This window comes from Pinus tabuliformis, chromosome J, assembly GCF_031772625.1.
Source record: "Pinus tabuliformis cultivar Carrire ecotype Pingquan chromosome J, CPIR1, whole genome shotgun sequence".
In the NCBI taxonomy this organism is placed as follows: domain Eukaryota; kingdom Viridiplantae; phylum Streptophyta; class Pinopsida; order Pinales; family Pinaceae; genus Pinus; species Pinus tabuliformis.
In genome coordinates, this window is record NC_142295.1 from 1,094,775,367 (window position 1) to 1,094,795,355 (window position 19,989).

Below are 19,989 nucleotides of genomic sequence, written 5' to 3' on the forward strand. Positions count from 1 at the left end.
TGCAACTGAAACCTATATAACTTGTTGCTCCTCACTCTAATTTGTTTCATTGATTTCCAATCCCGGTGCTTAATGTACACCTTCGGCCCTCGAAAGTAGTCATCATATCCCTTATCCTGAAGAAGCTAAAATTAAAATCAGGTTCATCCCTAAATCTAGCACATGCAACACCTCTGTAACATTAGTGCTCTTGCCTAAGTCCCTTTGAATTCCCTATGAAGATCCTTCTTATTAATGTCATGCTTCATGGTCATCCTATGGTCGTGATGGGAAGGAAAAGGGGAAGAATGACATGGAGAGACACAAGAAGTAGGTTGCTAGGTAGGATGATTCAATGTAAGAGAGACAATCATTGTGTTGTCATTATGTTGAAAAGAAGTGATACATCTAATCAATTCCTTTTCCTCAAGACCACCCTTGGAAAGGGAAAAAGGTTCATTATTATTAGTGATAGTGTAAGTCTTAAGAAGAGTTGAGGAAAGTGTCCACATGTGACTCAACAACATTCCTATGATCATGAGGAAAGACGAGTCCTATTGATATCATCATCATCAGTGTCGTAGATAGGGTCCTTGTCAAAATGATGCCCATGGATTTCCCTTTCCCCTCTTCAACATGTAAGTAATCACTAATATCAATGTCCAAAGGGCTAATGGGAACATCTTTTCCAAGATCCTCTTGATGCTCAATGAAGGCTCCCTCTTGAATATCTAACGGTTGGCATGTTTGAAAATGCTTGAGAAAGCCTTCAAAGAATGCTTCAATAGATGAGATGCTCCTAGGTTTACAATTATGTAGTCATGAATCATGACCATGGAGGGATCTCATGAATAACATTATGAGGACATCATGGTGAACCACTTCAACCTTTGAGGTATGTGCAACAAATTTTGCTACATGATTAATTGCAGAAAATGGATCAACATCAAACATGGGCACCCCACGTATGGCAAACCCTAGTGACATGATTAGGGTATCTAGGAATGCTAGCGACGTCCAAGGCGGGAAATTCATCAAAGAAAGACATCCTATTAGGATACACATATAAATTATGCAGGAGTCGCCAGGGCGGAATTAGAGATACCTACAGAGATGCTTGCTTCACCCTACAAGCATTGACCTTAAAGTTCAATGAAGAGCTAGGGGTTCATTCTTCCAATGGAATCGCCAAAAGATATATCAATGATGTCATAAGGGAATAGGACACATGTCTTGTGTCCCCGGCAACGGCACTAGAGGACACAATAGCAATTTGGGACTAAGGCCCACTGTCACCACAGCCTAAGTCACCTTCTCTTCTAGGATTTTCACCGATGGGAGGAGTCTCAGTATCCCTCTCTTGTGATATATGTTCCTAGGATAGGTTTGAAGTGAGGCAAGATGGTTCATTCAATGGAAAGGTTCAATTAAAGTATGGGCTTTCGGAGAAGCTAGAAGGATTTTCCACGAAAAATCCCTTGGAAAAAATATTATACAAGGCATCGGGTTGACATATATAACAAGATAAGAGTTCATTCAAGGTCAAGATAGTCAAGAGAAAAGCTTTTGAATGATATACTACTAAGGTACAAACCTTCAAGGAATCCCTAAGTTGAAGGACAACTTCAAGGGTTCCCACGGTGTGATAACTAGGGCATTAATTTAATTGAAATTCCATAGTCGGAATTTGTTCAAAACTTGTGGATGCCTAGAGGAGACACAAAGGAAGAATTCTATCTAGACGGAATCAAAAAATTCCTCCTCACTAAAATTTCGCACCAAGCCCTAGAAAGCCTCCTTATCCATAAAGGGACGAAGAAAGAGGGAAAAAGGTGAGAATAATGATGTTTCGCTAAGTTAATGTGATCACCAAGGATGTAGGACCAGTGCCTAGCAATTGGGAGGATTGGAGTCAAAAATGATCTTGATTTGAGAGTTTCACTCTTCAAGGAGACCTAATGCCAGCATTGCTAGCCCTAATGGAGGCAACTTCACAACAACACTGTGAATTTATACTTCGCTGGCAAACATAAATGGAGTTTCAGGATGCAACATATAACAACCTCTAGGAACATTCATCCATCATTATCCATGAGTAACACATCAAAAATTTCCAATACCTTCGTTCCAACAAATTAGGTCACATTCAAAACCATAGACAATATTTCATGCATTAGAGATTTATTAGATCATAAATATAGCATTAAATAAGAGTTACAAGATAATGAAGAATATATCCATCCATCAATTTGCCAAAAAGAAGCTCCAAGAAAGATAACAAATTCTTCCAAACATCAAAAGGCATTAGAATCATCCAAATCTCTCCACAAAATTGCATGTCAAAAATCCTCTAATGAGGGTTTGAAGGTGAGCCTTCAAACCCTGAAGATATGGCTTTCATTATGTAGTTGGGCATTTTTGCTTACTTATCATGGACACTTCTAGGCATGGATTAGTGGGGAGATTCAAAAAAAGAATGGGTTTCATTTGTACTCTTGTCCAACTTGGTGGTTGATCTTGTATCCTACAACTGTGGGATCTCATTTATTGGCTACTAGCTTTACGGGTGGCACTACATGGGAAATCTCGATTTTGGTTGTGGTTCCACTTCCCAACACCAAGTAGATCATTCCCCTACGCTTATTATAACCCCTTTTCACTTCTTTCCCATCTGGGTCCACATTTGTCCATTGGGTCATGTTGACCATGTACATGTCAATAGTCCAAGAAGCAGAGCATACACAAGTGGAATAAAAATTTTGTGTCAATATCATCATTGTAATCCCAAATTCTGCTTTTGTAGTGTAAAAATGATTCTAGTATGAATATTAAGCCATGTAACAACAACTAGGTAAGCCTATGATTCTTCCCAAAGGGTTTCACTCTAGGGAGTTTTTTAACCTCAACAAATTATTTGTGATTGTAAACACGAATAATTGGGAGAGGTTTTCTCCCAGATATACCCCAAAGCTAGGGTGGAACTCATTGACAAGGTCTTAGGTGAGTCCTGGTGTTATCAAGTATGTATTTTTATCATACTAGATCATATGTCTTAAGTCGCAGAATGTGGTTGTCAGGTTGACTATGAAGAGTCTGAGTCTATGTGTATTTTCCGCTTCTCAGGGTTGATTTTGTAATACCTTGATGTAAAAGTGTTATCTAGGAATATTTTTGGTGAATGGTCTCTCATAATTAGAACAGCATTAACAAAATATTTTTAGATACACTTAGAGGATGGAAAAATATTTAATCCCCTCTAGAGTCTATTTTTTGGAAAAAAAATATAATTAAAATTAGCCAGAAATTGTCAAAAAATAAAATGAAGGGAAAATTAGTTACACTCCAAGTGAAAAATTTATCCAAAAAAATACTTGATGCTATTTTCAAAGGAAAATATTCAAGTCAAATAAAAAGCTTCATTTCCAAGACAGAAGGACCCAGTGCAAAAATTCGTTGGGCCAAAAGAAGATTATTTCCCAACAAATCGAAATTTTTGGACTAGGCAGTTGAATATTGCGCACAAGCAACAATAATTCTATTTTTTGAATGTCCCCTACAGGTCAAAAAGTTAAATTTTGACCCTCCAACACAGAGAACAAGGGAGATAGGAATTTTTTAGAGATTTGTCCCAGCTAATCAAGTGATCAAATTTTTTCCAAAAGGATCAAATCATGGATCGATGCAACTAGTCGTTATTTCCACTTGGAGTAGTTAATCCTTCTCATTTTCTATATAAGGAAGCATTTTGCTCCTCATCTGTAATCATGATCAGATCAAAAAATTTGTACTCAGCTAAGCCTTGCTGGAATATTTTTAATAAAATTCTTTGGGGTTTCAATTCAAGGTGTCTCTCGTTTGATGATTCATGGTATGTTTTGAATTGATTTTAATGCTCCAATTGTCTTTCACTGAAGATTATTGGTTCATAGTCAGTGGTTGGATTATCTACTAGCACAAGTATCTTGCTTTAGGTAATGGGGTAGAGTAAACACATTGAGGCTAGAAGATCTAGCAAGTATCTTAGATCTCTAGTTTTCTTGTATGAATCGAACCCCTTTGAAACTAATAATCTATCTTTTGTGTAGATATCTTCAGATATCCAACCCTTGGCCATACCTCAAGTTCATGGACTTTGACGTGATCACATCTTGTTTGGATTTCGAGCCCTGAGTGGGCTGATCCTTCATCAATATTGCTTTCACACAGATATATTTGAGTCGTAAGATTTTTTGAATGCCAATCTCCAAGTTATGAAGGCGACACATCAAGTTTTGGCACTTACACTTGCCATATTTGCTCAAAACTATCATAATCGCAAGCCTAGAAGGCCTAGATTTGCCCTAGCTGTGGGGTTTTGAGAGCATTCCTTTGGTTTTCAGTCTAATCATTGGTGATTGCAGGTGTTGGGAGTCTTACACCGCTCTTTCAAAGTCAAAATTAGTCTCTTTTGTGCCCCAACAAGACAAATTTTCCATTGAAGCTAGGCCGCTAGGCCTAAAGGGTTTGATCCTCTCTCCTTTCCTCTCTTTTGTTGACTGTCATAAATAACCAGACCAGAAGATTAATCTAAAAAGTAGCATAATCAAGTATTAAACACCTCCAAATAAGCCTAATAACTCTAAGAAGTAACACCCATCACCTAAAGGATTAAATAGCTTGTTTGTGTAAGCTTCTCATTCAAGTTTTGGGACTGATTTCATGGTGAAAGCAATCTGACCTAATTTGTTTAAGTCTGAATAATAGGATTGTGAAGAACCATTGGTGAATAAATATATGAGTCTTGCATCTTGAGGATAGCTAGTTAGTTCATTAACTTCTCTCTTGCATTCTTCCATTTTCATTCCTAAGATAGCACCATTGCCTCTTTGAATTTTGCATCATTGCATGAGCATCTCATTAGTAGTTGAATCCTTTTGTTAGACTTCTCTTGCATTGCATATCACTATTAGCAATTTCATCTATCCTTGTGCTTATTGGTTTTGGTTACATTTGCGCTTAAGAGGAAATTGCAATTGGCTCATAATCTAGGTTCTAAGAAAATTGCTAATAACATAAGAGAACTTAAATGAGATCTTATTAACACATTAATAAGCTCTTGAATAATTGGAATTGCTAATCTTGTTTCATTGAGATAAAGTTTTCTCTAAAGTGCTTTATTAATTGCACTTGTCATCATGTATTGAGAAATAACATTGATCTTGATTTGAAGTGATATTGTCATATTGAAGCATTTACATTTTGTAATCTCATTGAGGCAATTACTCGTATCTTACACCTTCATTCTAGGTTAGAAGTGCATTTCTAAAATATACCTCTAAGCAAAAGCTTGGTTGTAAGAAAGTTAGGACCAACTTCCTCACACAATTTGAGAAGTCTTGACCCTCATTCATAGTTAACATAGCTGACCTTGCAGCTCTCTTGTGGGAATCCGTTGTAGGAATGGAGGCACCTAGGTGGTTAGAACCCCACAGGAGGTATCGTTAATGAGGCCTGTGCCTCCTTCCTTTGGGCTTCTCCATCCAACTTGCGTTCGAAACTAGTTTCAAAAGAATTGAGAGGAAAGATTCACCTAGATAGGGCATCTAATTAAAATCTACCAGGATCTTGCATCACACATTACATCTAGGTATTGCACCTCATTTAAGATAGAATTTGCATCCCGCAACAACTGTTCATCTGTTAACTTGGAGTATTAATCTATATTGTGCAACTATTAATTTAAAGGCACTAGTCTCTCATACATAATCTTGAAGAATCTAATCACATTGTGCTTAATAATCTGATTTGCTGCTAAATTTTAACTCAAGTTGCTAGGTCATTCAGTTGTGTCTCCTGCACTTGTTGGTTCCCAACAAGCTTCTCATTTGTAGGGACTACCCCCCTGCCCTGAGTGCTTTCGCAATTCTATCTACAATTTGAACGACAACATTTTCTGGCACCGTTGTCAGGGACAAGTTTCTTGTTCTCGGCGCCTCAACATCTTCTCATTCTCACTATCACATCATTTTCTAGCACCTGGACATTTGGGTTAGTTCCCTGTTTGGGTGAAAACTCCACTTATTCATCCTTTTACAAGAACGTATATTAGAAGAAATCAAGGTAGCTTGGTTACCCCCTCTTTGAATCCTGAAAAAGGCTCTTAGAGATCGATTAAACAAATTACATTATGGTAAACATCTTGCTTTTCTCGAACAGGAAGCCCTCCCTGATATCCATTTGCTTTTCTTTGACCCTGTCGGGCAAGACATCATGGACTTGTTCACTCCTTGCAACTTTGGTAATATTCAAGGCCAGCCTCATGATCTTCCAGAATATCATTTGGACAAGATCCTTCTTTCCGAGGAAACAATGCAATCAATGTTGAAACCCGCCTTAAAGCATTTACAACTTCCTTGTTGAAGCATACAGGCAGAGCTACATGTAATCATGAAGATGTGAAAATGAAGCTCTTTGTTCTTTCCTTCGAAGAAGATGCAATGGAATGGTTCTTGGATAAGCCTGATAATTCTTTTGATTCCTTGCAAGCCATCATCAATGCCTTCAAAGATAAGTATGGGGATAAAAGCGAAGGACGATATTTGCTTAGAGCCATCAGCGATATAAAGAGAAAAGAAAATGAGATTGTGGTCGAATCCAATAAGAAGTTCAATGGTATTGTTAAAGAGATGCATCAAGATTATAAGCCAACTGATAAATCTCTATTAGAATATTATTTCGGTGCATTTGTTGTTGATACTTCTTATGAGTTAAGACATGCTAAGCTGGACGATTTGAAGACTGCTCAGACTTTAGCCAAAGAATTGGAAAAAGATAAAAAAGCGCCTGGAAAATCTGAAATTCCTAGTTTTGAGAGAGGTCCAACCAAACCTCGTGAACCTAAAGGAAAAGAGGTCAAAGAAGTTTACCATGATCACATCAAAGAATTGACTCAATTAATTAAAGATATGAAGTTTGAACGTGCTAGAGAAATGAATGCAATGCAAGCTAGGTTGATTCAGATAGAAGGATCACAAGCTTAGAATTCTCAACCTAGAAATAATAATAACAAGAATAGGATTCCATGGTAGAAGAATCCTTCAAGCAAGCAAAGACTGCCAAATCTGCTTGAATCCACAAATGTTGCCGATCAACCTTTTCCATTCTGCAGACCATGTGAGAGATTTCACAAAGAAATCTCTTGTGCTTTTGCTAGAAGAATCATGGATGAAGGAACAATTGAACAAATAAATGTAATCAATCAAGATTCTTACTTATCTATAGAAGAGGAGGAACATGATATGGAAATGATCGTGTCTTCCTTTGCCATCAACAATTTCAGCAATGAAAAAGGTCCTATTACAGAATTGTATGGAGAGAATCCATCTCAGGAACAAATCTTGGAAATTGCAAGAAGTAAGGGATACACTTATTGCAAAAAAGGTAAAGACCAAAATAAGGAATAGATTGCTTCTAAGACATATCAGTCAGGTTTGAAAATTGATTGGGTCACATGGATAAATAATGCAAAGATCTTCATTCTTATTCTTGATCTTTTAAATATTCCATCACAGAGAGCAGCATTTATGAAATCTATAGCTATGTCTCAATAGGGTAAGGTTGATGCATACCATAAGGATGAGGAAATCAAGTTAAAGGACCTAAACCAAGGTTACTTGGGAGCGGAAGCGACATTTTCAGAAGCTCCCAGTTTGGGAGCGAATCCCGGAGCGTTATATATATATATATATATATATATATATATATATATATATATATATATTATATATATATATATTGATGCATATATGTCAACAAAAACATGTAGATTGATGAATTAGATATAAAAAACATAGATTGAACCATATAACAACAATCATCTAGAAGTTATAATCTTCATCAACCACTTCCACAAGTTAGTAACATAGTAACATACAACATATTGAGTCTCATGATTCATCAATCTTAAAGTTTCAAGCTTTCAGAATTCAATATATAACATTTATCATCATTGATCACCAAAGTTGTACTTGTAAGCTAAGTGTAACCATTACAACAAATAATATCTAGCATGAAATGAAATGTTATAAAATGAAATGAAATGTTATAAAATGAAATGAAATGAAACAACTTTCAACTTTCATGAAGCATCATATTCATAATTCATTACTAATGAGTTATAATTGCCAACTTCAAACTTAAATTGTCATATATTCTTTAAAAAAATATCATAATAAATATGAAAGAGTCAATAGTTATAAAAACTACTAGAAACTAGAAAAGGCAAGTAAATCTATTATCTATTGCTTATGCTTGGGCCTCTTGCCGCCACAACAAATGTCTAATTTTTTAGTCTTGTTGGAAAATCAGGATCTTTGTCATTAATATCACCCTCTAAGCATTAATATCCAGAGGTATCTTTGTAATTACCTCTGGATCTATATAGGGATCTTTGTCATTAATATCACCCTCTAAGCATTAACATAAGCTAGAAAAATCATAGCATGTCAAGTCAATATTTTGTTTGAGTGATGCGTACATTTTTAGGAGGGTCATGACAGAGGAGTTCGACAACCAATGTCACTAACATCAAGGTACATGGAGCGATTGGTGCTCTTGATTAAATACAAGGTCCATACCCTAATACATGACAAAATTCAATGGAAACATTGCAATCCCCCAATCCTGAAATCCTGAAAAACTAATAAGTTTGCTGGATTTTGAATGAAATCTAAACTTCTACTTTCTCCATATGAAATCCAATGAGGTCGGAACCACTCTCAGACATCTTAAGTCATTTCATGGTAATGTTAAAAATTTAAGTAAAAGGATGAAAATGAACATTAAGGAGAATGTCACTTTTACTTTAAGAATTTAACATTACCATGAATCGCATATCAATACTAGGGCCATATGCTTGATAATTAGGCTACCCCACTTAAAACTTATTTGTTCCTTTGAAAAAAAAGTGCATTTGGAATATTACTGCAAAAAAAAAATTGCAAAAAAGACTAAATGCTCCCAAAAAGGCAGGGAGCATTTTTTTTTAAGGGAGCGTGCTCTCGAGCCACTTCGGAGCGCAAATTGGGAGCAGGAGCGAGAAGTGGGGGGGGGGCTCCCTCGCAACCCTGACCTAAACTATTATATGACAAATGAAGAACATCATCCTTTCTTCTTGACTTTAATAGTAAATGATCATCTACTACACAATTGTATGCTGGATTCCGGGGCTTCAACCAATGTCATGACTAAAAATTCATGCAACAATTAAATTTAAGGATATCAAGGCCTTATCATAACATATACTCCATGGATTCAAAAAAGATTGAAGTTCTTGGAGTAATCAATGACTTGCAAGTCTTCTTGGCAACATTCCCATACAGGATAATCACCATGGATAATAAAAGTCTTTGGGGTTTCAATTCAAGGTGTCTCTTGTTTGATGATTCATGGTGTGTGTCGAATTGATTTTAATGCTCTAATTGTCTTTCACTGAAGATTATTGTTTCAGAGCCAGTGGTTGGATTATCTATTAGCACAGGTATCTTGCATTAGGTATTGGGCTAGAGTAAATACATTAAGGCTAGCAGATCTAGCAGGTATCTCTAGATCTATGGTTTTCTTGTGCGAATCGAACCCCCTTGAAACTAATAATCTATCTTTTGTGTAGAGATATTCAGCCCTTTGGCATGACCCAAGTTCATGGACTTTCAAGTGATCACATCTTCTTTGGATTCCAAGCTTTTCTAACGATCATTGGTGCAAGGTCTTGGCTTGGACATTAAATAAAATTATTTCTCTCACTTATTTTCAAAATCTACTTCGGCTTTAAATGATTTATTTGCTAATTAGAGCTAATATTTCTCTTGTAGATTATTTTTCTTTTGTAATTAATTTTTTTGCAGTTTTATTTTAGAATTTCTAGATCTTGTGGCTTGGCTCCATTTATTTGACTCGCATGTGCCATTAGCTCAAGGATTCATAGACAAATCTAAAGCAAGAGGTTTGAGGCCCTCACCTAACCTGGACAATTAGGATTTGGGCTTTATATGCACCTAAGGAGGAGTCGTCCAACCCAAGGAAGGAAGTCGTTCAACCATTAGAGGTGGATTTGGGGTCTAGAGAACCTAAGCTACAAGACCTAGGTGCCAAAAACCCCACACCTAGCATCTAAGAGGGAGTCGCTAGCCTTAGAGGACCTATTTGTTGCAGAATCTGGGGTTTTTTACAAGTATTTCCAATCTGAAAGCTTTGCAAATCCATTTTGTCGCTCTAATCTAAATTTGTAGCTCAAAACCACTTATTCGATTCATCAAGGACAGCCGCAAGGAATTGGAGGCCTCTTTGGCCTAGTCGCTAGCTTTTCTAGCCTCTTCAAGAGGGTCACAAGGGTTGGACGCTTGCTACTCGCATTGGATCTGATTTACTTCCCATCTAACCATCATTATATATTGCCATTGTAATTTTCTGATCTCATTTGGGCTTGAAAAAATCGTGAAATTGTGGACTAATCTTGGTTTTGCAGGCTCATTATCCATTGAAGAAGGGTTTCAAGGGCTTAAAGTTCATTTGTTTCATCATCCAAGGCCTTTGAGGCCTAGTCGTTAGCCTTAAAGCCACTTGTAGGCCTGGCCACAAGCACCAAAGGGGCTAAAAGTCCTAGTTGCATGCTCTAAGTGGGTTGACAATCTTGCTTTCACACTAATATATTTGAGTCGTAGGACTTTTCGAAGGCCAATCTCCAAGTTGTGAAGGCTACACATCAACTTTAGGTGCTTGCACTTGCCATATTTTCTCAAATCTCATAGTCGCAAGCCTAAAAGGCCTAGATTTGCCCTAGTGGTGGGGTTTTGAGAGCATTCCTTTGGTTTTCATTCTAATCATTGGTGTTTGCAGGTGTTGGAAGTCTTACACCGCTCTTTCAAAGTCAAAATTAGCCCTTTTTGTCCCCCAACAAGACAAATTTGACATCAAAGCTAGGCCGCTAGACCTAAAATATTTGATCTTCTCTCCCTTCCTCTCTTTTGTTAACCGTCATAAATAACCAGATCTGAAGACTAATCTACATAGTGGCATAATCAAGTATTAAACTCCTCCAAATAAGCCTAATAACTCTAAGAAGTAACGCACATCAACTAAAGGCTTAAATAGCTTGTTTGTGTAAGCTTCTCATTCAAGTTTTGGGACTGATTTCATGGTGAAAGCAATCTGACCTAGTTTGTTTAAGTCTGAATAATAGCATTGTGAAGAACTATTAGTGAATTAAATGTGTGAGTCTTGCATCTTGAGGATAGCTAGTTAGTTCATTAACTTGTCTCTTGCATTTTCATTGCTAAGATAGTACCATTGTCTCTTTGCATTTTACATCATTGCATGAGCATCTGATTAGTAGTTGAATGCATTTGTTAGTCTTCTCTTGCATTGCCTATCATTGTTAGCAATTTCATCTCTCCTTGTGCTTATTGGTTTTGGTTACATTTGCGCTTAAGAGGAAATTGCAATTGGTTCATAATCTAAGTTATAAGAAGATATTGCTCTCATTGTGCTACAAGTTGCTCTTGTTCGAAATTGCTAATAACATAAGAGAACTTAACTGAGATCTTATTAACACATTAATAAGCTCTAATAAGCTATTGAATAATTGGAATTGTTAATATTGTTTCATTGAGATAAAGTTTTCTCTAAAGTGCTTTATTAATTGCTCTTGTCATCTCGTATTGAGAAATAATGTTGATCATTTTGATTTCAAGTTATGTTGCACGAAACTTCTAGGAACCCGGCGTTTTTGGTTGTACCTGTACCCGATACTTGGCCGAAACTCAACCATCATGTAATCATCTATGAGAGTTAATATAGACTTGTTTTTCCTTCTAAATTGTCATATTCAGGTCTTATTCCCTTTTTTCTTGCAAGATAATGTGTTATTCACTTATTTATTTATATAGATTTATTTATATCTACATATATGAAGTTTCGTTTAACGTTTCGGCTGACGTTGCCATTTTCGGGTGGTGAGGTTTCTAAACGTATCTGTTTTGGAAACTCTAAAACGTTTCGGTGTTTCGTGCAACTTAGATTTCAAGTGATATTATCATATTGAAGCATTTACATTTTGTAATCTCATTGAAGCAATCACTATATCTTGCACCTTCATTCTAGATTAGAAGTGCATTTCTAAAATATACCTCCAAGCATATGCTTGGTTGTAAGAAAGATAGGACCAACTTCCTCACACAATTTGAGAAGTTTAGACCCTCATTCGCAGTTAACATAGGTGCCCTTGCAGTGCTCATGTGGGCAATCCCTTGTAGAAACGAAGGCACCTAAGTGGTTAGAACCCCACAGGTAGTGCGACTCCTAAAGCTAATAGCTCATAGAGGAGATCCCATGCGACTAGGATCCAAGATTAACCCCCAAGATAAGGTAAGGGAACAAGAGTGCAAGTCAAAGCTCATTCTTTTTGTCGAATCCTCCCACTAATACATGCCCAAATGTGCCCAAGAAAAGCAAGCCTAAATACCCAATTACATAACGAAAAATCATACCTTCGAGGTTGGAAGGCCCACCTTCAAACATACAATCATGACAGACGAGCGAGGGCACACAATGGTTGGCTCAGGTGGCAAAGAATAATAGCACATCGAGCTATCATGTGGATGTAAAGGGTTTGCTGGTTGTCGGTTGAAGACAAATCTAGGAGAAAATTTCTCCTATAGGGGTCACCCACAGGTGGTGGGTAACAGGGATTTTCCCCTTTGACTATAACCTTGTCTAGCCTAAAGATGTTGGAAAATTCAAAGTGGTTGCTTTTTATATCGATTTTCCGTAATCTTAATATTTGCTTGTGAACTTAGTTAATATTCTTTTGTTCTTTAGTTAGATCTTTTCATCAAACAAATATCAAGAACGAAATACTGACAACAGAGGACACGGAAATTAGGCTCTCAACCAAGGAAACACGCCTCCAAAGTGAAAACCGGGTAACCCTTATGTTCTTATAGAATCAACTTCCAATGAGACAATAAAGACCCAAACCTAGACCAAGTCTTTCTCCAAGTACCAAGTCAGCCCTTCCAACAAGTCTTTCCTTGATCCAGCACTAACTAGCTTCGATATTGCAACTTCAACCTCTCAGCTTCAATACTGCTTCTTTGACCTACAACTTCAGCCCTTGAGATTGCTTCAGATACCCTAACCCAACCTCCTCTAGGGACCTTCCTTGAGCAAGATAGCTCCAACCAAGGTCAATGAGGTAACTTTAGGGTAATGCTTCCTTCCTGCAACAGGGGACTGCACTTCGTCCGACTGCAACTAAGATCTGCAATTTCAGCCACATTTGTGGCTGTAGAAACCCTAGACTTTCGCATGTGTGGGAGAGAAATAACCCAAAAACAAGTTTTTCGTCCTTCTTTCCTCTTCCAATCCTTCGCTCTTCTTGTCTTCTTGTCTTCCAGCGATAGATCAAATTTTTTCTTGAGACCGAACTTCTTGAGTGAGTGCTAAATGAAGTCGAACTGCTTCTTTATATAGCCTTTCCAAGGGATCGAATTCCCTCCTTTAGGCCGACTTGTAACTGCCTAGGCCGACTTGTATTGGAGTTTCCAGGACTTTCTAGACCCAATAAATTATTTTTCCAAATACATTTTGCCCAGAAGGATCTTATAAACATGATGTTGAAACCTTAGACCTAACATACCCTAGAAGCATGAAGAACATGGTTTACCAAGAAGACCATCCAAAAATGAGCATGAAACCCATGCTTTAATAATAATAACTTTTTTTTTCTTCTTTTGCTTGTTACATAGGATACATATTGAAATGAGTACAACAATTCTGAAGACCAAAACTAGTTACATTTTCAACAAAACAGAGAAAGACAACACTACCAAGGTAACAGTGGGTAGTTTCTTTGAGTTGCCCTTAGGGTCTCACAAGTATTTAGGAGACTTTTACACCATGTGAGAACCTGGGAGGTAACACATCCCAATAACTTCAACCTATTTTTAATATTGACTATGTCCATGGTGGATATGATTTGCATTTTTTAACCAAAAAAATATTCAACTACCCAGGAGGTGTATACTAAAACCATCCTTCATATCATATGCTCCATTTTCCATGCACGAAATCTATTCCAAAGTTATTTTCATGGATAAAACAACATCTCTGTGTATTATGAGTTCTTATGCCAAGGGAGACTGCGTAGTGGCATGCATCTTATATGCTCAAATTACATTAAATTAAATTAAATTCCACAGTTATCCAAAATAGGTCAGTGGGATCAAGGAGAACAATGTTTGACAACAATAGGGAATGTCTGCAGCATATTTGAAGCAATCTAGAAAAACCTAGGTTAAAGAAAGAGAGGAATAAACAGTTTATTATAAAAACAAGGGGAGGAACCCAGAAAGGTAAACCCTGGATATTGAGGTAGTACATCAGAAGAAAGAAGGCACCCTGGCAGCAATTCCAAGCCATAAGATGTCCTCCAGTGAGAAACAAAGACTATGAAAGCTGAGAAACTCTGTGATCATTACACAAAGTCAAAAAGACTGCACTCGATTGTGACAAATAAAATGGGACAGAAGGATATTCTAATAGACAAAAAGGGTGAAAAGCATTCTACCAACAAAAGTCTGAAATAAATAGAACAATTTTTCGTTTACATTTCTGTAATTAGATCAATTTTCATATTCGACATCCTACATTTTATGCATGTACCATGTCAAAGTGTATATTATTTAAAGTGGTGTTCAAAAGAGTCTTTTAAAGCCATGCTATTTTCGTTCTACTTTGTCCACCCATGTTGCTAATCTGTAATGCCCATTTGGAATTATTATGGGTTAGTGAGAGCAATAGGTGAAATATCTAATAGATACCAACTGATAAAAATCTCTTTAAATTGACTTGCCGTGATTTGGTTGAAGCTTCTCTTCACCGCAGTGAGAACCATTTTTCTCCATAGGTCTACTGTGACCACTGCATCAGAAGTGATAACCTACATCATTTATGAAAATTGATGTAAATCCTTGTTGGTATACAGATACAAAACTAAGGGCTAAAAACCACTCTAAAAACAAGCATGAAAACTACCACAGATGCAATTTGTAGAGCAGGTGTGCTTGTAAGTGTATAAGATTGTTGGTGCATATGAATGCATTTGAGGATGTGAGGGCAAGAGAGATACACTGAGCAAAGTTGCCATATTAGGATGAATCATTCCTGATCCTTTCGCCATGCCTCCAATTTTTACAGTTCTACCTCCTATCTGTTCCCAGACAGTTAAAGCAAGTCAGAATCAACTACTTGAGTTCAATTGTTTTGATACTTCTGCAAATTTTGAAAAAAGTAAATTTGTAGAATGATATTATGGTATTGGCATGGCTTGTTCTACTTCCTGGTTCAATTCCAATCTTGAAAATTATGTTGACAGAAGCACTATAAAGCTAAAATGTACCTGAGTCTCAAGAGCTACACTTTTGCTAACAAGGTCAGTTGTTGTGATGGCTACTGCAGCAGACTTAGCCCTATAATATCAGTGTTCGACATAAGAAAGCATGTAGATGATGCAAAATCTACCAACAAACAGAATGTTCAATTTCAAAGATAGTGGTCAACTGTCAAACATTTACAATTCAAACAGAGCAAGGAAATAAAAGCTCTTGACACCAACGAAATGCCAATCTTACCTTTCATTACAAAGTTCATGAAAAACAGGTTGAAACTCTGCACTTATATATTCTTAAGGCCAGTGATTACATAGTCTAACCCTGAATGAACTTCGATATACCAAAACAGAGAAGAAAGGCATCAAACCTTACACACTTGTAAAGCAACTCCATTATGTTTACAACCTTATTATGTTATGGATGTCAAATTCGTACCCTTGTGTAAATTTATCTTGTGGATTATTTATTAACTGACAACCTAAGTCACAGGACACGTCCTCCAAGGTCCCTGTCCCGTATTTTACGTGCCGGACATGAAAACGGCCCTAAAACGTGTCGAATACGTTTTTCATCGTGTCCTGTAAAATGTCAAACGTATTCGCCGGTTTTCGTCGTGCCCTGCATCTAGAAAACGCATATTTCATTGATAGAAAACGTTGCCTACATAAGCTGCAATTTTTTTTTAAAGAAACAAATAATTTTTGACTGGGACAGCTTAATGATCAAGTCTAGGCCCTAGTATTGATATGCTATTCATGGTAATGTTAAATTCTTAAAGTAAAAGTGACATTCTCCTTAATCTTCATTTTCATCCTTTTACTTCAATTTTTAACATTGATTAAGGAGAATGTCACTTTTACTTCAATTTTTAACATTACCATGAAATGACTCAGGATGTTTGAGAGTGGTTCTGGCCTCATTGGATTTCATATGGAGAAAGTAGAATTTTAGATTTCATTCAAAATGCAACAGACTTATCAGTTTTTCAGGATTTCAAGATTGGGAGATTGTAATGTTTCCAGGTGACACCACCTGCTCGGGCTACCCCTACCACCAGTAGAGGACGTGGTCTACCTCCTATAGTTCTTACTTCTAGTTCTTCAGCTTCTAGAGCATAGCAAACTCCACTGCCAACTCCACCAGCACCAGCTTCTACATCTAGAGGGAAAGGGAAAGCTATGGCATTTTCTCGCAAGAGGGGCAGAAGAAATCAATAGGATTAGACTTTAGTTATTTTCTTCATTTTATTGTATATGACATTATGACATGATGAGATACATTATTATATTTTTTGTTGATATTTTGGGGCTGAGTTGGGACTCAGGAGTCAGGACTTACTATTCAGGACATGATTCAATGTTATGTGTAATTTTAGCACTAGAAATGATATTAAACATCTTATATATTAGTTCTTTTATCATATTTATGTGTCAATGTATTTATTTTATGTTGTAGATGGTTTAGATATTAAAAAAATTGAAAAAAAATGAATATTTTTGTACCAAACGATTTTTTTCCCAATTATTTTCCGATAATTACGATTTTTTTTCCAATTTTTTCCTCGCGCCGATATTACCCCAATAACTACTAATGCAACATTGTTGTAAACACTGAACAGTGATACATTTTGATTTTGATGTAAGTTGTACATGAACAATGAACATTGAATATTCAAGAATCAAGACCAAGCATATCACATTCTAATTTCTAAATAGTAAATTTTGATTCTATTTATTTTTTTTGTGAACTATGAACTTTGAGAAGTAATTATATTTTAATATTGTACCCGATGGTGAGGAAGTGCATTAGATCTCTCACCCTTTAGACATGGGACAGTAGACACCATTATCAAAGCCCTCATTTGGAGCATTATACAGGCTTTTCTTTCATCTAGAGACCCATGAGACCAACAGTTGTGCCCCAAACTGTGAAAATTTTATCTATTGCAACAACTGGAAATTATTCTTCTAATTGTTAAATTCATTTAACAATTTATTTTCCCGCACAAACAACGAATAATTCTCTATTGGAATTTTCACAAATAAACTGTGAAAGAAAAATAGCGTTGGAGACTTAGAAAGTCAAGCACACACACACACAATAAAATTGACACAATTGTTTTTGGACAATTGTCCCTGGAAAAACCCAATGTGGGAAAACTGGTGCAGCAAATCAGGGTTTTATTATTATTCTTCAACAACAAATATGAGTACAATAATTTAGATGCTCTACCGGTGATCTAATCTGAGAAAAAATGTTGGCAAAATTATTGGGAGAATTTTCCCTCACTCCACAGCTAATTTCTATCGCTGGAGCTACCTCCCCAGCCGCATGCAGATCCTTCTGTGTCAACCTCTACGCAGTGCTTGAACAGTCCCTCTGGGGATTGTGTACTCCCTCTCACTGCCTCTCCCGGAACTGGAATGCTTCCTCCAGAAATGTTGTTGACCTCCTCTACCACTTTCTACTCACCCTCTGGCTTTATCTTCTCTGCTACTGAGAAAATCAAACTACCTAGGCAACTAAGTATCTGCACTGGTGTATTCTCCATCACCACATCGATCCCTTATTATATCTTTCTGTTCGAACTCGAACTACCAAGATTATATCTTAATCGATGGTTCAGATCATTTCTGGATCAATCCGTGTGAGTCTCTAGACTATTCTCACTTTGACTTCATTAACTCTGATTAATTAACCAGTTTTCCAAAGTTTAGAGTTAGGAAACATTAAAAAATGGGTTAATAATCTAATTAAGTCATCTCTAGGTGGAATTTCCAGAAACGATTTATGGGTTTTGGAGATCTCACGCATTCTAGCCTCTCCACCAAATTCTGTGGCTAGAACACATCCGATGCTACAAAAACTAACACAAACCCACTTTGGGTTCCCACATGACGACTTGCATGGAAAATTAGGAGCTATCTCATGATTTGTGGATGGATATATCATATTGTCATCTTGCAAATGCTTCTTGTACAATATTTTCTTGCAATAATATCTAATGTACGAAATTGCTATAACTAGATCAATGCTCTTGTGCCCTAATTTGTTGAATATCATTTTGGAAAGCTATTTGGTTCTCAATTGCATACAACTCATTGGATGGAAAATGATGAATATTCCTAGTGGATGAAGTTTTGTCTTTCTTCCATAAAATTCCATAAATTTTAAGTAGGTAAATGTTGAAGGTTTCTAGCTAGGGCATCAACCTTTAGCCTATTAAGGACGATTTTGGCTAATTTAAAAGCATCTAGGACTCCATAGCCCAAAGGATTAAGCACTAGTCTAAGGATTCTAGTGATCAAACTCCTCTCTCCATATTTTCTCCACCTAAACTTCGGTCCACTAAAGGTAGGGCAGAAATCTAGGGCTTGTAGCAAAATTTTAAAGAGGTGATTATTCGGGAATCCAACGGTCCAAACACCGAGCTCAAGGTCTAGGATACCTATGCTCCAAGTTTGGTGGGCATCCGCCCGACTTTCATCCATAAAATCTCTCACCCTAGGTGTTGCTCCAAGAGGGAAAACCTAGGTCTTTCTCTCACACCTTGGGACCTTCTTTGAGGGTTGTATGAGCATAGTATTCATTGGAATAAATCATAAGAAACCTTTTCTCTTCCCTTGCCTTGACCTAGTGAACACCTTGGAAATATTTCTTCCCACAATTATTCATAAAACCTTAGGTCAAGTGCAAGTCTTTTCTAGGCCTCTCAAAGGAAGCAAAGATCATTTTGGAAGTGTCAAAACATCACAAAGCCATTCTTTGAGAGGTTATATCCCATCACTTGGAGTCTTGATCTTAGGAAATACCTATTATCATTGCATATCCCGAAACCCTAAGTCTTGAACTCCTTATCTCGATTCTCAAGGCCTTTCTAGGAGAGCGTTTTAGCTTCGTTGAAGCAATGCGCCATTGTTATGTCTCTCCTTGAATGGGCTTTGTGAAATCACATCATACATAATCATAGAACAACTTATCCTAAGTGACTCCCTTCCTACTGGGACTCCTCCCATCGATGAAAGTTCGTAAAGAGCAAGGGACTTTGACTATGGTGACAGTGGGTCATTGTCCCATTGCTATCATTAGGTCTAGCTCTTTGTCCTATAGGGTTCCCTTCCTTAGAGCCCTGCTAAATTGTGTGGTACTAAGGTCGAGGCCCTGAGAAGCCTAGAGTGAGCTGGTCGTGGGGTTAAAAGGCTGCCTAAACGTAGCTGCAAAAGAAATAGAGATTGTTGTAGTTGCTTGAGTTGAAGAGGAGGCAATTTGGGCTACTGGACACAGAGCAAGATGCTAAAATAAGACTACAGCAATGAAGGATTCAGTGCTACAACAAGGTACAGCTAGGCCAGTAAGGGAACCGTGGGCTAAAGAAGCATCCCCAGGTAAGTAGTTTGATGGTTGACGATTGTGGTGAGTTGGTTAAGCCCTAATGGTTGTTATAGTTTTGTGATTAGATAGTTGTAAGGTTTTGTGACAAAGGCCAGCTACTGTTTGAGGGCATATGAGACCCTGATGGACTAGGGCTCAACACTAGTTATATTGGTCGAAGGACTAACTATGTATATTAGCATTGTATAGGGGT

At 37.1% G+C, this 19,989-nt stretch overlaps 1 protein-coding gene across 4 annotated transcripts in view; it reads right to left on the bottom strand.

The window, feature by feature from the left end:
* The window catches only part of LOC149230849 (arginine biosynthesis protein ArgJ family), a 291,055-nt gene that overhangs the window by 119,381 nt on the left and 151,685 nt on the right, over nucleotides 1-19,989 (bottom strand). For all 4 annotated transcript variants that reach the window (XM_089379078.1, XM_089379077.1, XM_089379075.1 and 1 more), the window contains 3 exons: nucleotides 15,413-15,482; nucleotides 15,143-15,223; nucleotides 14,867-14,953 (listed from right to left, as the gene is read on the bottom strand). In XM_089379078.1, coding sequence (XP_089235204.1) covers nucleotides 14,867-14,953; nucleotides 15,143-15,223; nucleotides 15,413-15,482 — 238 coding nt within the window. The remainder of the gene's footprint in view (nucleotides 1-14,866; nucleotides 14,954-15,142; nucleotides 15,224-15,412; nucleotides 15,483-19,989) is intronic.